The following is a 24853-nucleotide window of genomic DNA, read 5'->3' on the forward strand; positions in this document are numbered from 1 at the left end:
TCTTAATTTTACTGTTACTACCTACGCCTCTCAACTGTTTTACTTCTATATATGCTACTGCCAGATCATCTTTGAGTTTTATGATTAGCTGCTTGTATTCCATAATCATGGAGTGACTAGCACAACCACTACAGTGCCAATTTCCACCCAGTCAGATTCCTTCATAGCATACTACAAAAAACCAGACACAGTCATCAAATTGTTCATCTTTTCTTAACAATATACAGCAGTTTTCACACTTTTCCATCGTGAAGAAACTTATTTAGCCTAGACAGATTATTTAATGCTAAGTAATCAACAAGAAATTATGATCATGCAATTTTTTGCTGTTTTATTTAATAAAAATATGAGTGACTTATGGTACCAATTTTACAGAAGAAAACATTACTTAGTTACTAAACATTAGGTGTGTAATATTTTTCTGTGATAGATAATGTTCCCACTTAGGTGACTTAACTGTCTCAACCAGTAGAGTCTGTAATTAGGTTAAGTTGTATTTGCAACACAAATATAAAGTGACAGAACGTGAAGTAACATAAAGTAATCCTGTTACTAATTTTCTATGCTTTAAATTGATGAAAAGTTAGTAAATACACTTTACACAAAATATAGACTGCGATTTACTACAGTACTTAGCTTTGGTGTTCATGGAATGATGCTATTGTCACCAACACGTAATTACAGCGTGCATGGATATGCTAATAGTTCTACAGCTGATATTTTTCAAAATTAAACTTTTAATGAAGTATTACTTTTCCAGCAAATTTTTATCACTGAAATAATCAAATCTGACAGAGTGTCAAAGTTTCAATGACATTTTCTTCAAATTTGTCAGTTTGACTATAATGCCTAAAACCAAAAACAAATTTAACATTTGTGTGGTTTATTACTAAAGTTATTTGTGCTAGGTCATTCTAAATACTACCTATCTATGTGACTGTGCCCCTAACATGTACCTGTCCTATGATGCTTGACTTTGAAGCGGACGAAATATTTTCCCGCAATACTTGGCTGTCATGGGGAGGAGACATAGAGGTGTAAAGCTTCTAGTCATCAAACTTTATGCCAAAATCCTGGATTAAACTCCAGATGTCTCCACAGCATCCCGTACAATGAGCCCATGAGATATTGTTAATGGTGCTCTGCCTATCAGATGAGACTGTTAAGCCTAATAACCACTTGGGGTTATTGGAGAAGAGTAGGCTATGTATTCTGGCACTGGGTTTCATCCTCACCCTTCTTTCGTCATCATATAACACAAACTTGATAGCATTGGGATTGGAATGACTCCTTACTCTCTCCCTTAAAACCCACATCCTTTTGTCTTTCCCTCTCCTTCCCTCTTTCCTGACGAAGCAACCGTGGGTTGGGAAAGCTTGAATTTTGTGTGTATGTTTGTGTGTCTATCGACTTGCCAGCACTTTCATTTGGTAAGTCACATCATCTTTGTTTTTATATATAAAAACAAAGATGAGGTGACTTACTGAACAAAAGCGCTGGCAGGTCGATAGACACACAAACAAACACAAACATACACACAAAATTCAAGCTTTCGCAACAAACTGTTGCCTCATCAGGAAAGAGGGAAGGAGAGGGGAAGACGAAAGGAAGTGGGTTTTAAGGGAGAGGGTAAGGAGTCATTCCAATCCCGGGAGCGGAAAGACTTACCTTAGGGGGAAAAAAGGACAGGTATACACTCGCACACACGCACATATCCATCCACACATACAGACGTATGTGTGGATGGATATGTGCGTGTGTGCGAGTGTATACCTGTCCTTTTTTCCCTCAAGGTAAGTCTTTCCGCTCCTGGGATTGGAATGACTCCTTACCCTCTCCCTTAAAACCCACTTCCTTTCGTCTTCCCCTCTCCTTCCCTCTTTCCTGATGAGGCAACAGTTTGTTGTGAAAGCTTGAATTTTGTGTGTATGTTTGTGTTTGTTTGTGTGTCTATCGACCTGCCAGCGCTTTTGTTCGGTAAGTCACCTCATCTTTGTTTTTATATATAATTTTTCCCACGTGGAATGTTTCCTTCCATTATATTGATATCATCTTTGTTTTTAGATATATAAACTTGATAGCACGCTATACACGCACATCCATTATAGTCACCTACACTCAATAGAAAAGTTAACATACAATCCTCACATTTTATGAAGGAGGGGTGTCATTCATTGTGTATGAAGAATGAAAAACCTTTCGAGTTAGGTACCTGAATTTACTCCTCAGGGTCTGCCTGCCAGCCATGCCATATGACACTTACTTTGCTTACTCTAAACACTGTAGCTTCAGTCCCTATTAATACTATACCCAAGCCCAACCACTGTCACAACATGCTCTTCTTAAGATCCTTTTACAAAAGTCTAATAATGGAAAATCCAGGCTGAAATAATGACATTTTACACAAAAAGGTCTGGATTCTCTACTAGCTAGTTAAGAAATGCATTTGTACTGAAAATACTGGTGACCTGATCTTCTTGTAAAATGACTCAGTATGTCTTGGTAAAGTCATTACTTCCATTATCTACGTGGATAACAATTAAGTAATCCATTACTAACATCCTATAAAAAATTTCAATGTTGTCATACAGCTATTCCAAAGAAATGCATAAAATATGTTTGCAATTACTTCAAAATAGTGTACACATTTCCACAACGAGCTGTCTGTGATTGTTGCATGGGTCTTATTTAATATTGCTATGAACATTACTGTACACATAAATGATATTGCATACATAATATCCTACAACATGGCCAGCATCCTGTCATCACTACGAGTTGCTCTTTAATGTTAATGGTCTTGCATTATGGAATCTGTCTGCAAAAACAGAATATGTAGTCAGGGCTATATTGCAGAAGCTTTTAGTAAACAGTCTCTGCAGCAAATGGAAAATATTATTACAGTATTATATCAATGAATATAAGTGCACCATTGATTTCAGTTGAAATTAGTGTAATAAAACATTACATTTTTTACATTCCATTGGGGCTGCAGAATAGTATATGTCATAAGATATAATGTGAATTAAAACTCCAAAACTAGCTGCAACAAGATAATTTTTATTTAATATTTTACACAGCATGCCTGTTTTGGCTAATTCCCATTATCAAGTGACCTGCAAAAATAAAATTGTCAAGATTACTTGTATTTAGGACACAATGTTAATAATAAGAACCCCATGCAATCTTCTTGCTTAGGTAATAATAGTATCACCAGAAAATGAATGTGAATCTAGCAGAGAACAAACATGTGCCAAAATTGTGTAGAATATGGAATGCAGTCACCACTTACCCAAAGGTTCGACTGGTGGAGTACAGCCTGCTGTTTAATACAGGTCACCAGCTTTGGTGTTGATTACTGCCTGGATTATCCACTGACCATGTTTTCTCCAGTTAAGACTTTGGGTATGTGAAGGCTTCCTTCCATATCCTATCTACAACAATATAAGTTAAACTTTAATGTATGGCACATGTGTGTTCTATGTACATATTTTAGATACTGCCATCTTTTAGCTAATAACGAAGAACCAAACAATAGAGCATAAATAAAAATTACTAAAACAAGATGTACCTATCTGTAGTGAACACCATTATGTCACTGACATAACACACAACCAGACACAGATGACAGAACTATAAAAGAGAAGACAGTCTAAAGATGGTGGGGTGATCAGAGTAGTTAATAGTAAAGATCCAACATTATATGTGTAATATGACACTGATAAGAGCTAAATACAAATGCCATATTACACACACTTGCTCCAATATAAGCACAATATCATTATTAATTTCAACAACAAATTACTTTTTTTTTCTTTTTTTTCTTTTTTTTTCTAATTTCCCACATGAATTCTGGTTTACAGTTTCCTATGAAGGAAGGGGGCATTCATTATGGACCGTTAAGATTAAGTGTCTATTTATTCCAACTGTTCTTAAGAATGGTTTTGCAAATACAAACAAAAATTGAAAGAGATCACCAAATAAATTATTAATAATATACAAGAAATATGTTATATGCTGGTTTGGTATTAGACAAAAGTCAATCAACATAAATTAAAACAAAAACTAGAGGCACACAAAAAATTGCATCTCAACTTATGTACTGCAACAAATAAGTGGAACAGTGTGGAGTGATACATTCATGAAAACCAACCTTCCATGTAACAAGCACTTCATCCAAATCAGTGGTTGCTGCCTGCACATCCAGTGGAGGCCCAACTGGAGCTGTTGATAAATAAACAGAAATATCATCAATTAACAATCTTTAGTGTATTTTCTAAAATCACAGTAACTGAAATCTAACTATTAATTGAAACCTGTTTAACACTTTGGAGTTAAATTTTGTGTTAAAAACGCACCCAAGTAAAGCTCAGGCCATGATTTCCTTGATGTGGGAGTCACCTACCACTACAAAACTGGATACATTTCATATGAGAACCCATACAGACATCTTGCTACCTGTGCCTTGACAGGTGATCCCTTCTGTTGTCAATTTCTATAATTATATACACAGAAACATTAGCAAATGTAACAGTTCTGTTGCAAATGGCTGAGTCATTATGTGACCACATTAGCATAATTTTGTGCACTAATAATGGGTTTTGCAGTTTTCTGTAATTTTGCTACAAATATGTCACATTAGTTGAGTGACTGAGAAATTCTGGAAGTTCAAGAGGAAGAAATTGTTCAAAAAGTCACCTTGTACTTTTTCTTGGAATGATAATTACATTTTTTGTCATAGGTATTTTAAAATTTGTAATCTATCAAAGAACTAAAGTAAATATGAAAACAAATATTGAAGCTTGGTTCGTTTTTCATATGCATTACTATTGAAAACCTATCAATTATGTATGTGCCAGTAACACTTTAAATAAAGGCATAAATAGCTGGTTTCCTAACCACGATATTCTTCTATGTGGGCAGTCGCTAAAGTGTTAAATACACTCCTGGAAATGGAAAAAAGAACACATTGACACCGGTGTGTCAGACCCACCATACTTGCTCCGGACACTGCGAGAGGGCTGTACAAGCAATAATCACACGCACGGCACAGCGGACACACCAGGAACCGCGGTGTTGGCCGTCGAATGGCGCTAGCTGCGCAGCATTTGTGCACCGCCGCCGTCAGTGTCAGCCAGTTTGCCGTGGCATATGGAGCTCCATCGCAGTCTTTAACACTGGTAGCATGCCGCGACAGCGTGAACGTGAACCGTATGTGCAGTTGACGGACTTTGAGTGAGGGCGTATAGTGGGCATGCGGGAGGGCGGGTGGACATACCGCCGAATTGCTCAACACGTGGAGCGTGAGGTCTCCACAGTACATCGATGTTGTCGCCAGTGGTCGGCGGAAGGTGCACGTGCCCGTCGACCTGGGACCGGACCGCAGCGACGCACGGATGCACGCCGAGACCGTAGGATCCTACGCAGTGCCGTAGGGGACCGCACCGCCACTTCCCAGCAAATTAGGGACACTGTTGCTCCTGGGGTATCGGCGAGGAGCATTCGCAACCGTCTCCATGAAGCTGGGCTACGGTCCCGCACACCGTTAGGCCGTCTTCCGCTCACGCCCCAACATCGTGCAGCCCGCCTCCAGTGGTGTCGCGACAGGCGTGAATGGAGGGACGAATGGAGACGTGTCGTCTTCAGCGATGAGAGTCGCTTCTGCCTTGGTGCCAATGATGGTCGTATGCATGTTTGGCGCCGTGCAGGTGAGCGCCACAATCAGGACTGCATATGACCGAGGCACACAGGGCCAACACCCGGCATCATGGTGTGGGGAGCGATCTCCTACACTGGCCGTACACCACTGGTGATCGTCGAGGGGACACTGAATAGTGCACGGTACATCCAAACCATCATCGAACCCATCGTTCTACCATTCCTAGACCGGCAAGGGAACTTGCTGTTCCAACAGGACAATGCACGTCCGCATGTATCCCGTGCCACCCAACGTGCTCTAGAAGGTGTTAGTCAACTACCCTGGCCAGCAAGATCTCCGGATCTGTCCCCCATTGAGCATGTTTGGGACTGGATGAAGCGTCGTCTCACGCGGTCTGCACGTCCAGCACGAACGCTGGTCCAACTGAGGTGCCAGGTGGAAATGGCATGGCAAGCCATTCCACAGGACTACATCCAGCATCTCTACGATCGTCTCCATGGGAGAATAGCAGCCTGCATTGCTGCGAAAGGTGGATATACATTGTACTAGTGCCGACATTGTGCATGCTCTGTTGCCTGTGTCTATGTGCCTGTGGTTCTGTCAGGGTGATCATGTGATGTATCTGACCCCAGGAATGTGTCAATAAAGTTTCCCCTTCCTGGGACAATGAATTCACTGTGTTCTTATTTCAATTTCCAGGAGTGTATATTAAACTAATTTCATTTTCACTTTACCTTCTTCCTGTGTCTTCACTGTCAATGGTTCCGTGAAGTCACTGGCTTGAATGTCATTTAATGCCAGCATTCGTATATTGTAAGTGGTTGCAGGGTGTAAGTCACTGATGACCGCAACCTTCACAGCATTTACCCTGAAATGTTTCAATTTATTTTACTTGGAGTTTCTGCATAAACTTAAACAGAAAAATACTCCACATTGTAAAATGATGTTAAACTGCTTTGCAGCATTCCTTGTATGGCTGTACAACACACAAAGAGTGTCTGAAATTCAGTTTATCACATAACCTGTGCTCATAAATATTCCCTGACACATCTGCAAATTTACTGACCTTGTATAATATTTAAAATAACAGGCCCTGTACTTAGGAAACATGAATTCAATACAGTTGTTATAAACTCAGCATTTTCATGGGCTATACATGATCCTTACTCCTTCCACAGCACAGTGTTTGAAATAACTGCATCAGTTTTACACACAAGTATGATTTTTTATGACATGTATTTAGCACAGTTTATTTTTCATCTTTCCCAATTAAACTGTTGATTAATTTTATATTACATCACTTTGTTATGCCACTTATTCTTCTCTTAAAGATTTCTTTGCATGATGAAACAGTGTGCCACACACACTATCTTCATAGCTCCAGGCTGTGAACTGTCCAAAAAAACTACCAAATGTCCCACTATTGGCTCACTTTGCTGGATACCTGGGTAGCTTCAAGTTGAAAGAAACATTGCTCCCAAATGACATCTTTTCATTAAAATTATTGAGTTGCTGCCATCAGAGAATTATTTCTACTATTGGTGGGTAAGGCAGATTTACTTCTTTGTTTGCAGTTTTTCTGTTTTAATTTTTGGATGTTGTGAGTTAAAACTACTTTCTACAGCTTGACTTCAGTTAACTGTCCTTACTATAGTTCAGTGCAAAATGATTTAATCATTCTTCCTGCAGACAAAGTCCTCATCACTATCACAATGAACTGCAGTGATCACCTGCCAAGAAGGCATTCACCATCTGTATTACTGAGGCTTTGCACCTATGAGCCCTGCCTCAGTGATATGACATCCTGCATAGCCTCCAATACATACTCAGTTCCTGAGACCCATCCCAGAATCCCCCCTGAATCCATCTACCTACACACCCCAACCATCAAGTGTACACACATTTTACATACTTCCCATAATCCACATGGGGGATGGACATAAAGTTTTGATTGTTCATGTTGTGGTCTTCAGACAAAAGGCTGATTTTTGCAGTTCTCCAGTAGCCCATCCTGTGCAAGGCGAAATGGTATTGTCATGCCTGGCTCTCCCATAGATCTCAGTAATGATGAGGAGATGTCATCTACTCCAGAAGTCTTGTTTCATCTTATGTCTTTTGGTACTCTGTTAACTTCTTCTTCCAGTACCACATCTCCCATCTCATCTTCATCTACTTCCTCTTCCCCTTCAATAGTATTATCGTCAAGTTAATTTCCATTGCACAGCCGTTCTATATATTCTTTCCATCTTTGAGCTATTCCTTTTTTGCTTAGCGGTGGCTTGCCTCCTGAACTCTTGATATTATTACAGGTTTTTTTTTCTTCTCCAAAGATGTCTTTAATTTTGCTGTAGGTTTCTCCTATATTTCCCATAGTTATGCATGCTTTTACAGCTCTGCAACTCTCTTCTGGACAGTCCCACTCTCCCATTTTGAACTTTCCGTCAGTGTCATTTTTTGGACCCCTGTATCCTCTGTTGCCTGCTTCAACTGCTGCATCTTTATATTTTCCTACCATCAAATGAATTCAATATTCAACATATTTTGTATTATCCAAGGACTTCTACCAGGCTTAGTCATTTTACCTATTTGATCCTCTGCTGCCTCCACTATTTCTTCTCTGGAAGCTATCCATTCAGCTTCTTTTTTTATTTTGCTTCCGTGTTTTATTCAATAATTGCTGACTTCTGCCTATAAAATTTTCAACAACCTCTGATTCTTTTAATTTATTCAGGTCCCACGTCCTTGTCCTTAACCTCTTACCTTTCTACAATTGCTTCAGTTTTAATGTGCAGTTCATAAGCACTGGAAATATTATGCACATTAAAATATGGTTTAAAACTCTCCATCTTATCATTATGTAACCTTTCTCATACTATCTGATGGCTCCAGATCTCTTCCATGTATAAACTTCATTTAATAACTCTTAAAGGAAGTGTTGGGAGAAGGAAGGAAGATTGGGTTTAATGTCCCATTGACACCAATGTCATCTACATCCACATCTATACTCTGCAAACCACTGTGAGGTGCATGGCAGATGGAACATCTCATTGTACCAGTTATTAGGGTTCTATCCATACTATTCACATATGGAGCATGAGAAGATTGATTGTTTGAAAGCCTCTTATCCTCACAATCCCTACATGAGTGACACATAGGGGGTTGTAGTGTATTCCTGGACTGCTCATTTAAAACTGGTTCTTGAAACTTTGTTAATAGACATTTTTTGGGATAGCTTACATCTATCTTCAAGAGTCTTCCAGTTCAGTATCCCTGTGACACTCTCCCATGGATTAAACAAACCTATGACCATTTGTGTCTGCCCTTTGCTGTATATGTTCCATATCCCCTGTTAGCCATATCTAGTAATGGTCCCACACACTTGAGCAATATTCCAGAACCGGTCACATGAGTGATTTTTAAGCAATCTCCTTTTTAGACTGACTGCACTTGCCCTGTATTCTACCAATAAACTGAAGTCTACCACATGCTTTGCCCACAACTGAGCCTTTGTGATCATTCCATTTCATATCACTACAGAGTGTTACACAGCCAGGTATTTGTATGAGTTGGTTGATTCCAACAGTGGCTCATTGATATTATAGTTATAGGACACTAAATGTTTTCATTTTGTGGAAGGCAAAATTTTACATTTCTGAACATTGAGAGCAAGTTGCCAATCTTTGTATGACATTGAAATCTTATCAAGATCTGATTGAATATTTTGCAGCTTCTTTCACATAGTACTTCATTATAGATAACTGCATCATTTGCAAAAAGCTTTGTTAGAGACAGAGAACAAGCTCAGTTGGTGTCGAAGATGGGGAAGGAAATCAGCCATGCCCTTTCAAAGGAACCATCCCAGCATGTGAATAGAATGATTTTGAGAAATTATGGAAAACCTAAATCTGGATGGCTGCACACAGGTTTGCAGTCATCCTCTCGAATGCGAGTCCAGTGTGCTAACCAGTGCACAACCTTGCTCCATCTTAAATCAAGTGTTAGCAATAATTAAACTGTGTTCCACAAAACAATCTACTGGGTGGCATCCCTTTTCATTTCATGCAGGGCAGGCACCTCATGGAACAACATGTCACTGCCTTTATGGCTTTGTTCCACAGATCTAATCTACCAGAACTTCAGCCATTTCTCAGCACAAGTTTATTCCCTGAGTGGGTACTATTACCCACCCCCTGCATCTGTTGCTTTGGAAAAGTGCTCCTTTTGTTTGGTCTGCAGCTTTTGAGTGGTTTAAGGATAGCATTTCCTTTGTGTCATGTCTTCATTTCAAACCGGCACTTATCTAGTCCTGCAATACGTGAATACGGGTGCTCTGTCCTGGCTTCTCATGGGCCCTGCCCCTCATTTTTCACAGGGGGAACTGCTTTGTTTTCAACTGGATACAGAGGAAAGGCCTATAATGAATGGCTTCCCCATCACCAGTACCTGTCTTACCTCTGCTGTGGCTGTAGATCCAGTGCTCTGGCAGGTCATATGCATGACACAATATGGCCACTGGACTTGGCATCAGAACTGCTCTTGAATTTTTATATGTTGCACCATCCCCTCTCCCTCTTGGATGGCATTATTCTCCAGTCAACAGACAGGTTTACTCCCCATGTTGTGGTTCCAGCAGCCATGCACCTATTATATCCGGATCAGTGGGGGATCTCTTGCACAAAACTGGTGGTGCACTGCAATGCATTTTGCCTGGACATCAATCAGGAGATGGGACACCTTGTCCCAGCCTGCCGCAAGTGTTCAAGGCCACCAGGCCTTTTTAGACACTTTCTGGGTATTGGCAATTGATGCTTTTTCTCATTTTGCTTATGTCACTCATTGTCTATCTGAGACAGCAGATGTGACTGTCAAGGTTCTCTTGAAGATATTCTCCATAAAAGGCCTGCCTTGCTCTGTGGTTTTGGACACTGGTCCTCAGCTGAAGCTGTGTGGTTCCACATACCGTTTCAGGTCTCAAACATCTATGATCTATATATGCAGGCTGAAGTGATGAATGTAAATTTCTATCAAGGCCAGGATTTGAAGCCAGGTACCTGCTGACTTGGCAGATGTGCTAACCAGTATGCCACCATGGCATGGGTTTGTACAACTGCACAAACTAATCTAGCATGCCTCCATTCTCAATCCAAATGCTCATTCATGCCTCTTCCCACTTGGTATTTCCCCTAAACTCAAACAGCAGTGCAGAGGCTGTCCAGCTGTATTAGATAAGCACTTCAGTATCAAATGAAATGGGGGATCCTGCATGAAAACCAGGTAGATACTTTAATCAACTGAAACTATATAGTTCCACAGGCTTTTCAAGCTTCAAACATCTGTGATGTATACATATAGACTGAAGCAACAATTGAAAATTTGTACCAAGGCTGGGACTCTAACTCAGGTCTTCTGTTCACTAGGCAGATGCACTAATCAAAACATCATCCTGGCAAAGTGGCTTTGCATGACTCCCTGGCCTACCCTAGCATGCCTCCCTCCTTACTTCAAATTCCCATTCATGCCTCAGATCAGTTGGGATATCAAATGGGCTGAGACATGCCAGAGTGATGTAGTGGTTAGCACATATGCCTAATGAGACAAAGACCTGGGTTTGAATCCTGGCCTTGGTACAAATTTTCATTTGTTGGTTCATTCCTCATACATACATCAATAGACCTCAGTTTATGGTGCAATCTTTCAAGGACTTTTGTGTGAAGGCATCTCCCTTCCATCAGCACCTCCCTTTCATCAGCAGTTGAACAGTGAAGTGGAATGCCCTATCCAAATGTTGAAGACACAGATGCGCAAGTACTTAGAAGATTTTCTTTTCCAGCCAAGGAGGCTCTTCTTTAAGCTCTTACAGAATTGTAGCAAATGGTGCCGAGATTCCCTACCAAGCAGCCACACGACCATGACCATTACCTTTCCTGCCTACCACTCATCCCTGGGTCCACAGGTAGCAGGACTGCCCTTGTCCCACTCACTTTCATTGATACAAGCTGGTCACGGTGGATTGGGAACTCTTCGTGCCTTTGGCTGCCTCCTCGCATCTTTGGCTGCCACCCCTGGCTCTGGCACAGATGCTGTGGACATGTCTTCAGTCACAGAATTGTGAACAGCAATGCCCCCCCCTCCCCCACTCTGTGCACAGATTCAATGGTTACTTCATAACCTGTACCATTTGGCACCTTCCCCCTGAAACCAGCTTCTCTCAATTACAAAGATGAGATTTGTCCTTACAGCGCATACATCAATCTTATAAACCTCCTAGCCTCAACACTTGCTAGGTCCTGCCCAACATCCATCTTCACCCCTGCCCCAGTGTCCCCCACTTCACTCACCTGCTCTTACAACCTCCTCTCCACAAGTTCATTCTCCTTCTGTTCTATCTGCTCCTCCCAATCCCTTCATCCATGTCACTGTGTGCTGCACACAACTCACTCTGCCTGTGCCATAATGAGCTCATCTGTGCCACATTCCTATCTCATGTGCCTGCTGCTTTTCCCTCCCAGCCATCTACCATCCTGCACCAGCCCTCCATCCCAGTCTTCTTTGTTTCCTCATTCATAACCTCAGTCAAGATGCAGTGCCAGCACAAAGTAATTGACCAGAACATTGTAGCTTGTAGGCATATTACGGGTTGTGTCCTCCTTCTATTATTTACACTTATGGCAGGTAATATTTAACTAAAAATTAAATTTTATTTCTTTGAGATGGCCAGATACACATTTATGTTACAGGGTACTCACTTCTTACTTGTTATGTCAGCTCCCACAACTGGAACCGAGACATTGACAGTTGCTGTATGTTGCCAATCACTTATGGGATTTGTAGCCTGCTTGTACTGGATCAGGTAGCCAGTCAGGGAGCTGTGTCCATCAAATGGGGGACGCCATGCCAAATGAATTGATCTGCTGTTCACCTCAATCACTTTCACATCAATAGGTGGATCAGGTGGCTCTGGAAAGTTGGTGGTATAAATGTCAGATCAGTAATTGTAATAAATTGCATAATCAGACTGGTTGAGACACAAATCAAAGGTATTACAAACATTTTCCATAGATCACCGGATGAAGGAGAAGTTACAAAAGTAAGAGCTTTGGAATGACACAGTGATAAACAATGAGTTGAATGGGTTTGACAATACCAAAAGGAAAGAATGAAGGAGAGAAAGTCAGGCTACGTACCCTAAGACCTCTCTCATCTACATCTCCATGATTAGTTTGTAGTTCACAATGAAGTGCCAGACAGAGGGTTCATACTATCAAACAGCGGGTAGAAAAAATGAACATTTAAATATTTCTGTGAAAGCTCTGATTTCTCTTATTTTGTTATCATATTCATTCCTCCCTATGCAGGAGAGCGCCAACAAAATATTTTCACACTCCGAGGACAAAATTGGTGGTAGAAATTTCATGAGGAGATCCTAGTGCTTTTTGATGTCCTCCGTTTATCCTATATGATGTGGGTCCTTCACTGCACAGCAATAATCCATACAATGGCAGACATGTGTAGTGCAAGCAGTCTCTTTAGCAGACCTGTTGCATTTTCTATGTGTTCTGCCAATAAATCACAATCTTTTGTTTGCTTTCCCCACAACATTATCTATGTGATTATTTCAATATAAATTATTCATAATTGTAATCCCTAAGTATTTTACTTGAATTTAAAGACTTTAGATTTGTGTGTTTTATTTGAAAACCATAAATTATTGGATTCCTTTTACTACGCATATGGATGACTGCACACTTTTCATTATTTAGAGTCAATTGCAAGTTTCTGCAACATATAAATACCTTGTCTAAATCATTTTGCAATTTGTTTTGATCATCTGATGACTTTATAAGATGGTAAATGGCAGCATCATCTGTAAACAATCTAAGAGGGCGGCTTAAATTGTCTCCTACATAGCATCTGTAGATTGGAACAGCAAAGGGCCTCTAACACTTCCTTGGGGAACACCAGATATCACTTCCATTTTACTCAATGACTTTCTGTCAGTTACTATGAACTGTGATCTTTCTGACATAAAATCATGAATCCAGTTACACACCTGAGATGATACCCCATAGGCGCACAATTAGATTAGAAGTTGCTTGTGAGTAGCAATGTCAAAAGCCTTCTGGAAATATAAAAATATGGAATCAGTTTGACATCCACTGTCGACAGCACTCATTACTTTACAAGAATAAAGAGCTAGTTAAGTTTCACAAGAACAACATTTTCTGAAACCATCTTGGCTGTCTTTCAATAAATCATCCTCTTTGGGCTACTCATAATGTTCAAACACAGTACATGTTCTAAAATCAAAATCAAATAAATGTTAGCAATATGGATCTGTAATTCAGTGGATTATACCTGTTTTTTTCTTTGGTCTTGGTGTGAATTGTGCAACTTACCAGTCCTTAGGCATGAATAAATGCACCCGTGGTCTAGGGATAGCGTCTTTGATTAGTAATCAAAATATCCTTGGTCCCGGGTTGGAAACCTGCCACCACTCCAATTTTGATTAATAATCAGCATTTGGTGGCCGAAGACTTCAGGCATAAGAAGTCACCCTCATTCCTCCAATGGCCTGCTCAAAGAGGGCAAAGGAGTGGACAGAAGTTCAGGGTACTTTCCTGTCCTTGGGGTGAGAAACTGCCCCTAAAGATGGATGATCAATGGCATGAGGATGCAGAAGGCAATGGAAACCACTGCATTAAAGCCACATAACATGTGTCCACAGGACATGTGGCCTGTAATTGAAAAAATGTCATGATGATCTCTCCATTGGCAAAAGATTCTAGAATAGTACCCCATTTGGATCTCTGTGAGGATAGTGCCAAGGGGGAGGTGACCACAAGAAAAAGACTGAATAATCAATGAAAGGATAACGGGTCAGATGAGTATAGGGTAATATCGACAGCAACAGCAAATGGTATAATGGGTGTAGGATACATTATGAATAGGAAGGTAAGGCAGAGTGTTTGTTACAGTGAACAGGTCAGTGATAGGGTTGTTCTTGTCAGGATCGACACAAACCAACAACAATAATTTAGGTCACATCACAAGCTGAAGATGAAGAGGTAGAGAAAGTACATGGGAATATTTAAAGGATAATACAGTCCATAAAGGGAGATGAAAATCTAATATTCATGGGGGACTGGAATGCAGTTGTAGCGGAAAGAGCAGAAGAAAAAGTTATAGGAGATTATGGGCTTGGGACAAGGAATGAGAGAGGAGAAGACTAACTGAGGTCTGTAATAAATTTCAGCTAGTAATAGCAAATACTCTGTTCAAGAATCACTAGAAGAAGAGGTAGACTTGGAAAAGATTGGGTGATATGGGAAGATTTCAGTTAAATTACATCATGGTCAGACAAGAGATTCCAAAATCAGATACCGGACTGTAAGGCATACCCAGGAGCAGATATAGACTCCGATCCCAAGTAGTAGTGATGAAGAATTATCTGAAGTTCAAGAGATTAGCCAGGAAGAATCAATATGCAAAGAAGTGGGATACAGAAGCACTAAGTGATGATGAGACATGCTTGAAGTTTTATAAGGCTATAGATACAGCAGTAAGGAATAGCTCAGTAGGCAGTGCATTTGAAGAGGAATGGACATCTCTAAAAATGGCAGTCAAAGAAGTTGGAAAGAAAAAAGTAGGTACAAAGAAGTTAACTGCAAAGAAACCATGGGTAACAGAAATACTTCAGTTGATCGATGAGAGAAGGAAATACAAAAATGTTCAGGAAAATTGAGGAATACAGAAATAAGAGTCACTGAGGAAGGAAATATATAGGAAGTGCAGGGGAACTAAGATGAAATGGCTGCATGAAAAATGTGAAGACATCGAAAAAGAAATGATTGTCGGAAGGACTGACTCAGCATACGGGACACTCAAAACAACCTTCAGTGAAACATAAAGTAAGGGTGGTAACATTAAAAGTGCAACGGGATTTCCACTGTTAAATGCAGAGGAGAGTGGATAGGTGGAAAGAGTACACTGAAGGCCTTTATGAGGGGTAGATTTGTCAGATGTGATAGAAGAAGAAACAGTAGTAGGTTTAGAAGAGGTAGGGGATCCAATATTAGAATCAGAATTTAAGAGTGCTTTGGAAGAGTTCAGATCAAATAAGGCAGAAGTGATAGATAACATTCCTTCAGAATTTCTAAAATCATTGGGAGAAGTGGCAAAAAAATGACTATTCACATTGGTGTGTGGGATGTACGAGTCTGGGGACATACTATTTGACTTTGGAAAAATATCATCCCAAGTGCGAGAATTATTGCACAATCAGCTTAACAGCTCATGCATCCAAGCTGCTGGCAAGAATAATATACAGACGAATGGAAAAGAATATTGAGGATGTGCTAGATGACAATCAATTTGTCTTTAGAAAAGGTAAAGACACCAGAGAGGCAATTCTGACATTGCAGTTGATAATGGAAACAAGGCTAAAGAAAAATCAAGAAACATTCTTAGGATTTGTTGACCAGGAAAAAGTGTTCAACACTGTAAAATGGTGCATGATGTTCGAAATTCTGAGAAAAATAGGGGTAAGCCATAGGGAGAGACGTGTAATATACAATATGTACAAGAGCCAAGAAAAAATAGGACTGGACGACCAAGAATGAAGTACTTGGATTAAAATGGGTGTAAGACAGGGATGTTGCCTTTCCCCCCTACTGTTCAGTCTGTACATTGAAGAAGCAATGATGGAAATAAAAGAAAGCTTCATGAGTCGAATTAAAATTCAAGGTGAAAGAATATCAGTGATACGATTTGCTGATGACATCGCTATCCTGAGTACAGAATATGGATTGAGAGTTAATCAAAGTAAGCTGAAAGTAATGAATAGCAGAAATGATAACAGTGAGAAACTTAGCATCAGCATTGATGGTCGTGAAATAGATGAAGTTAAGGAATTCTGCTACCTGGGCAGCAAAATAACCAATGACGGATGGAGCAAGGAGGACATCACAAGCAGACTAGCCCTGGTAAAAGGGGCATTTCTGGGCAAGAGAAGTCTACTAGTATCAAACATAGCCCTTAATTGGAGGAAGAATTTTCTGAGAATATACATATGGTAGTGAAACATGGACTGTCGGAAAACCAGAACAGAATTGAATCGAAGCATTTGAGATGTGTGCTACAGGCAAATGTTGAAAATTAGATAGACTGATAAGATAAGGAATGAGGAGGTTCTGCACAGAATTGGAGAGGAAAGGAATATGTGTAAAACACTGACAAGGAGAAGGGACAGGATGATAGGGCATCTGTTAAGACATCAGGGAATGAGACTGCAGTCTTTCTCAGCGTATTCCACTGATGAATTCTTCTCAGGTTATCACCCGAATGGTGGTGTTGTCTTGTCACAAGATTTCAATGAGTTTCGTACCCATCATCTTCTGGCCAGAAGATGATGGGTACAAAACTCATTGAAATGTTGCGACAAGATGACGCCACCATTCAGCTGATAACCTGAGAAGAATTCATCATCAGGGAATGAGTTCCTTGGTACTAGAAGGAGCTGTAGAGGGCAAAAACTGTAGAGGAAGACAGAGATTGGAATACATATAGCAAATAATTGAGGACATAGGTTGCAAGTGCTTCTTTCAATGAGCAAGCAATGGTACATGATTGCTACATGTGAAGCTATTATATCAGCATACTCTAGAAGGAACCTGATTGGAATACAATCTGGAATGGAGGACTTGCCTTTATTAAGTAATTTAAGGTGCACTGATGATATCTACTTCTAAGTTACTCATGTTGGCAGTCACTCTTCATTCAAATTCAGCAAATTCAGGAATATTAACTTCATATTCTTTGATGAAGGCATTTCGGAAAACTGTGTTTAGTAACTCTGCTTTACTGGCAGTGTCATCCATAACATCACTGTTATCATGCAGTGGGGTATTGATTATGTCTTTCTGCTGGTATACTTTACATACAGCCAGAATCTCTTTGGATTTTCTGTCAGATTTTAAGACAGAGTTTTTTATGGAAACTATTAAAAGCATCTTGCACTGAAGTTCATGCTAGGTTCCAGCATATCATACCGCACAGCATCAGCTTCAAAGATCTGCAAATATACCATTGCCAAAAAGCTACGGTATACAGCTCTTCAAAAGAGTGATCTATTTGGCATGATAAACCTGTACATTTTGCAGTTGCTCTTGACTTTATAATGAATTGCTCTTCTCAACACTTGTATGATATAGGTTCATCAGAATTTGGTGAAACACAAGGAGATCCTGAAGAGACAAAAGGAAATTTTATTTCTGATCATGGGCATAGAAATGTATACCCACATAAACAGAAGAGTAGTCTTGAGCCTTAAGAATAATACTACTCAAATATATTATCCTCAACAGAAACCTCACCTTGAATAGCCAGGTGGATGAGTTGCTCACTGTGCCCAAATGAATTGCTTGCATGGCACATATAAAGGCCAGAATCCAGTCGATCAGTCTGAGTGATTACCAGCTGTGACTGCAGACCTTTGTCTGTCTTCATTTCAGATACACTCATTCTGGCAGCATTGAAAGAAACATATGTTTTCAAATTACCACAGAGTATTAAATGAATTATACTTTGCAAGATTGATTTTTAATACATACAAAAAATGATTCTGTCTGGAGCAATAGGTAACACACATACTCTCTCTTCTCTCTCTCTCTGAAAGAAATGTCTGTAATTGTTGTATCCAGTAAAACCATTGAAATGCTTTTCCAATAAAAAAAATATTTAAAAAAAGACAGAGAGAGAAAGAGAGAGAAGAAAGAAAATCTAACATCTTAATTTTATGAAAGATAATATTAACCTTATATTATTTACTGGAATGTGATATTGACAGAGAGAGAGTGTCAGGCAGACTGCATAAAAAGATGCAAACATACACTTCAAACTGTCATAAAAGCTATTTTATTGTCTATAGCTTTAAATTTCTAGAGGAAATATCTTTATGTTTGCTGGGTGGAAAGCAGTAGAACTGACAGTCTAATGTGGAACCCATTTAGTGCCAGGAAACTAACATCAAGATGGCAGACATATGTTTCAACTTTGAAGAGCGGAAGCCGATTATAACTTAAGTGGTACTACCTTAGTGGAAGTTTGAGAATGTTGCTGCTCTTCAGAGACAGTGGAGACATGACTGGTGGACTAATCTACCTTTCAAGGTTAACAGCAACAAACCTACAAAATAAGTTCAAGTTCCATGGGACAGTGTGAGATATTTAGCAATGTTGATCCAAGTGACCACACACAGCTGCAAGTGATCAGTCCTCAAATGTACTTTTGGAATTGTTTCAGCAGTCAAAAATTCCAAGGCAAGGGCCACTTGAAAGGAGTACATGTTAGTAGTGTGGAATACTGTATTTACTTGAATCCAAGCCGCACTTTTTTTCCGGTTTTTGTAATCCAAAAAACCGCCTGCGGCTTAGAATCGAGTGCAAAGAAAGCGGAAGTTCTGAAAAACGTTGGTGCGTGCCGCCACAACTTACTTCTGCCGTCGAATATGTGTAGCGCTACACAGGCATGCTTTTTAGGCACAAAGATAAATACTGGCACCAAATCCTCTGCGTCAGTAAATAAATTACAAAAAAAGGTGGAAGACGAGCTTTTTTTCTCCGCCCCGAGTTTCGACCACTGCATTTTCATACATTATCCAACGAAGTAAATACAAATTCCGTATTGTTCATCTTCGAATGTAGCAGCATTTCAATGTACTACGAAAATCCGATTGGCAAGACTGTTTGGAATGTTTGTCAATATGGCCAACTCTACGTTCTGAATTTTTTCCTACCTGTGAGAAGAGATGGTTCCTAATAGGAACTTCGATGAATCGTGAATCACATGCAGTATTCTCTTCACCATAAGAATAATACGAATATAAACATTTAGTCATGTATTGTTTCGTGTTTGCTGCTATTTCATTTAAATCCTGTCTGCCTAATAAACTACCAAACTACAGTGAGACAACAGCAAACGCGGAAGAATATACATATCATGTCATGTTTATATTCGTATTATTCTTATGCCTAATAGTGATACAGTCAGAAATGAAGCACAGCAATTGACTAGATTTTTAAATCTAAGATGACTCTAATTTCTGTGCAGAATGTAATGTACTAAAGAGGCACCTGCAAAGATTTTCAAACGGAGAAAAATTTTCGCTAACTCTCGTTCAGAACATCTTCTATCATGCGCAGTAGTAGTAGTAGTAGTTTATTCATCCAGAGACAATGTACATTGCATGGATTATTTGGTTCTTGTTGATCATTATCAAAGAAAGCAGCAGTATAAGTAACAACAAATAGCAATCTCTTGCCATTGTTTCGCTAATGAGACGATTCCTCTCTTTTTTTTTTAAATTGTAAGCGGCGTTAGTGCGCTCAAAAGCCATGCCGCGAGCGGCGACAGGCCGTAAAACATGCACTATCTGAATGCGACAAACAATGCATGACACAGTACAGTAATGCATTTTCAGCTTAGAGTGCCGTTAACACCTATAACAAAGAAAACGGCGCTTATCAGATCAAAGAAAAATAAGCAATCAATTCAAACCAGACGAAGCATGTGAAAAAGGAAGGGTACCCGTATAAATACGGACGGAGCGCCTGACGCATAGCAATGGCTACCTGCTAAAGCTTAACTGCTAAGGTTACGACTCGAACCAAACTACTGTAGCTGTATCGGCATTCATTCGACCTAAATTGTGTCTCATATTACAATGGACCAACTTTGTTTCGATTTGGAGACGCGGCCTAAAACTTTTCTCTCCCCTTGAATTTCGAGTCTCAAATTTTTGGTGTGGCTTAGATTCGGGAAATTTTTTTTTCTTTGATTTTGAGTCTCATTTTTCTGGTGCGGCTTAGATTCGAGTGTGGCTTAGACTCGAGTAAATACGGTACATTTTGCAGAGAAGCAAGTTGTGTTATTTCACTCTAAGGTTGCTGAAACAGCTAAGTAACAATGACCTTGGTTGTAGGTTACAATTCTGTGAAACATTTCAGTAGATCATTGTATGTGAACAAATTTAATGGGTAGCAGTGTCTCGTATCTGCCTCTGTGGATGTTGAATGTTTTCCAGAGTAAATGGACCTATATGGCCATCAAAGAAAATAGTAATACCACAGCATTGAACTCAAAAGTGAGTGTGCTACTCTTCTCACTACATGAATATGCTGGACAGTAGTGTTCCTCACAGCCAATATATAGCCCAGCAAATGGTCAGTCAGTCAGTCCTGTACTCACATCTGATATTGTCGGCTACTATCATTGCTCTAGAATGGACTACTCAATAACCTCACTTGGCACTTAGTCTTTCTCTTAAGTTATAATTCAGATTGTGTCTCTTTTTGTTCTTTGCCTGTTGACATTGTTGTGGCAAAGGTTTAAGCTTTGCACCTTGTTGTTGCTTAGGTTGCTTGTGGCTTGTCCTTGTCAGAGTTGGCCATGTTTGGCTCAGTTACTTTTTGATTTTGTGTTCTCTCCTGCAGGTGGCCCTTCAACATTGTTGCTTCACCCATTTCTCTCCTGGGTTGTGATGTGTGCACTAATACCCAGCAACGACGAAAGAGGAAGTTGTTTTGTAGCATGGACACTAAATTGGTTTGCCTGCTGGAGCAATAGCAGCAGCTAATGCAACAGCAGGAACCTCAGGCAGACTTGTTACAAAAGTTGCTTCAGCTTCAGGCGAGCAAACACTCAGCACAGGAGGCCACTTTGCTCCAGGCCTCAGTACCACCTGTTGTTCATACCTTTCAATTATGCTATGGAGGACAGGGACATAGTTCTCTATAATTATAGATTTCCAGCCTTTGGGAAGGGGCAGCCCAATGCCTGAGTGCTTGGCATTGTTCCTGAATGCATTTATACCATCTGGTATAAGCTCCAGGGTAGCATTACAATGCCAATACATTATCATGTCTCCTCGCTGGCTCAGATACTGATTTTAACCATTCTTCTGCTTCCACGCCAACACTGAGTGGAAACATATATTGGACAGTTTCCCATTTACGGCTGCTTGTGTCGCTGACACCACATGCCTGGACCTCAAATTGCAGCAGGTCCTCCACTATGTGATCCATGCCTGGCCAACTTACCTCATCCACTGATTTGCAAATGAGTTCAGGTCCATGAGAAATATTTCTCACAGGCTGAAGGTTGTTGATGTCATTGTTTTGGACACCAACACGATTGTCATCCCAGCAGAATTGTCCCAATGAGTGTTGAGGTTGCTACACTAAGGACACTGTGGGATGCCCTGCAGGAAGGTGCTAGCTCACTGATGTGAGTTCTGGCCGAAAGAAAGATCCATGCCTGCAGGGTGTGTGCATGGTACCAGGCAGCAGCCCACAACCTTTCACCTCCAGAACTATGCACTGCCACCCATGGACAACATCTATCTTGATTTTGTGACCCTGTTTTTAATATCTGTGTAGTTGCTCATTGTTGTTTCCTACTCAAAATATGCCTCAGCCCAGGTATTGGCCATCAAAGGCTTGCATCCGGTAATGGGCTGCAATTCACAGTGACTTTCATCAACAATTTTTGTGAGGCCAATGGCATAAGACATATTTGCAGTCCTCTATTCCATCCTTCCACAAATAGTGAAGCAGAACATCTCATTTAGACTTTTAAGCAGCAAGTGAAAAAAGCTATTGAATCGTTTGCCTCTACGTTGGTCTTCACCCTGTTTTTGAGCACTTGTCGAACCATGCTGATTAACAACTGTAGCCCTGTGGAGCTACTCCATGGGCACCAACTATGCACCCTGCTTCATCTTCTGAAGCTGCCCCCTTTGAAGCTCAGCTACTGTCCCTCCCACAGCTAGAATACTGGCATAGCTGTGTGGGCCTGGTCCTGTGGAGCTCTATGGCTTGGATGCTGATGATGGTAGTGGAGATTCACTCCCACCGAAATACAGAAGGGGCTCAAGTCCTGCCATCACAACCTACTCTGGCCTCAAGTGCAGGTGATGCATCCACTGCCACCTCTTTCCCCACCAGCTGGTGACAACATGATTCCCCAGCCAGCACCCCTGGTGACTGCCTAAAACTCCCTAATGTTGCACCTGTGATCCCTGCCATGTCCATGTGGATCGGTAGAACCCCATGGCGCACCCATCACCAGCTGTGTCCCGATGCATGCTGGCTAATATGTTCTATTCCTGCAGACAACAGTCAAAGGGGCTAGCGCTTTACCTATGCCGTCATTCTACCCCCTATGGCACCATCTGGGGCATTTCCACCTGTATGCACCTGTATCGTGGGGGAGGGATTTGGTATCAGACTCTGTAGAAGTTGAATGTCCACTGGAAGAAATGAAACTAGATGGCCATTAGGCTATTGTATCACAACAGCACTATGCTTGCTTAGTGAGCACACCACTTGTCTCACCACATGAATATGCTGGCTAATAGTGTTCCTCAAGGCTGGTATAAATACGGCCAGCCCGTGAGCGGTCGGTCAGTTCTGTACTCATGCCTGATATTGTTGGTAAATAATGATATTGAACTATGAACTATTCAATAACAAGATTGCCTGGCATTTGGTCTTTCTCTCTGGTTGCAGTTTGGGTTGTGCCTCTTTGCTCTTGGCCTGTTGACATGATGAAGTATTCCACTTTGCACCTCATTGTTGCTTAGGCTGCCTTGGGCTTGTCCTTGTCTGTGTCTCGTCCGCCATCAGTCACCTGTGTTTAGCTTAGCCACTGCTTGATATCACATTCTCTTCTGCAGGCAGCCCTTCCACCTTGCGGCTTCATTCATTTCTCTCCTGGGCTGTGACGTGTAGACTGATATCCAGCTGCATGCGAATGTAGCAAATTTTTTAGACAGGCGAAGCACATTGAATATTTCATCCATAAAGGATGACATTATGGGGGCTATGGCTGTTGGTGCAATTCAAACTTAGTGGACCTGACAGTCAGCATAACCATATGTACTGTGCTGAATATAATCCCATATTACTGATGAAAAGGCTGTGATCTTGCATGATGTGAATGTATAGTGCAGTATCTCCTAAGGAACCCACTGACCCTTTCCAACTTGAAGGTCCTGTAACTGTATAAAAGTCACTAACAATGTTTGGAGTTTATACACACTTCAAAAGCAGTTTCGCATCATCCCAGTTCCCAGTATTCCTGAAGATAGGCATTGACTGTGGATGTTGTATCACACAGTCCCTTTGATTGTTCAGAGATGTCACTAAACCCACCCCAAGATGTAAACAACCATGCATGAGCAGCGCCTATTAGAAGGAGGGGGTCCAAAAACAAATCAGTTCCAATCATTCCACCAGGAAGGAGGTACACAGCTCTTGTTGTCTGAAGTTCAACTGTGCCTAGATGGTCAATACAATGGTTTGATCATGTCTGCATTGTTGCTTTGTGCTAGGAAGGGCTCTCAACAAGGGAAGTGTCCAGGCATCTCAGAGTGAACCAAAGCGATGTTGTTCAGACATGGAGGAGATACAGAGAGACTGAAACTGTCAATGACATGCCTCACTCATGGCACCCAAGGGCTACTACTGCAGTGGACGAACACTACCTTCAGATTATGGCTCGGAGGAACTCAGACAGTAACGCCACCACATTTAATAATGCTTTTTGTGCAGCCACAGCACGTCGTGTTACAACTTAAACTGTGCACAATAGGCTGCATGAAACACAACTTCACTCCTGACATCCATGGTGAGGTCTATCGTTGCAACCACAACACCATGCATCATGGTACAAATAGGATCAACAACATTCTGAATCGACCACTCAGGATTGGCATCACGTTCTCTTCACCGATGAGCATTGCATATGCCTTCAACCAGACAATCATCGTAGACGTGTTTGGAGGCAACCCGGTCTGGCTGTACACTTTAGACACACTGTCCGGCAAGTGTAGCAAAGTGGAGGTTCCCTGATGTTTTGGAGTGACATTATGTGGGGCCAACGTACACAACTGGTGGTCATGGAAAGCACTGTAATGGCTGTATGATACGTGAATCCCATCCTCCAACCAATAGTGCAACCATATTGGCAGCATATTGGCGAGGCATTTGTCTTCATGGACAACAATTCGTGCCCCTATCATGCACATCTTGTGAATGTCTTCCTTCAGAATAACGACATTGCTCAACTAGAGTGGCCAGCACGTTCTCCAGACATGAACCCTATCGAACATGCCTGGGCTAGATTGAAAAGGCCTGT

General features: G+C 40.9%; 1 protein-coding gene across 1 annotated transcript in view; it reads right to left on the reverse strand.

Moving 5' to 3' along the window:
• The window catches only part of LOC126455967 (Down syndrome cell adhesion molecule-like protein Dscam2), a 358909-nt gene that overhangs the window by 174071 nt on the left and 159985 nt on the right, over window positions 1–24853 (reverse strand). The window contains exons 12-15 of the mRNA XM_050091727.1: window positions 18031–18179; window positions 12406–12616; window positions 6394–6527; window positions 4154–4224 (exon numbers count right to left, since the gene is read on the reverse strand). Coding sequence (XP_049947684.1) covers window positions 4154–4224; window positions 6394–6527; window positions 12406–12616; window positions 18031–18179 — 565 coding nt within the window. The remainder of the gene's footprint in view (window positions 1–4153; window positions 4225–6393; window positions 6528–12405; window positions 12617–18030; window positions 18180–24853) is intronic.

Source organism: Schistocerca serialis, chromosome 1 (genome assembly GCF_023864345.2).
Source record: "Schistocerca serialis cubense isolate TAMUIC-IGC-003099 chromosome 1, iqSchSeri2.2, whole genome shotgun sequence".
NCBI lineage: Eukaryota > Metazoa > Arthropoda > Insecta > Orthoptera > Acrididae > Schistocerca > Schistocerca serialis.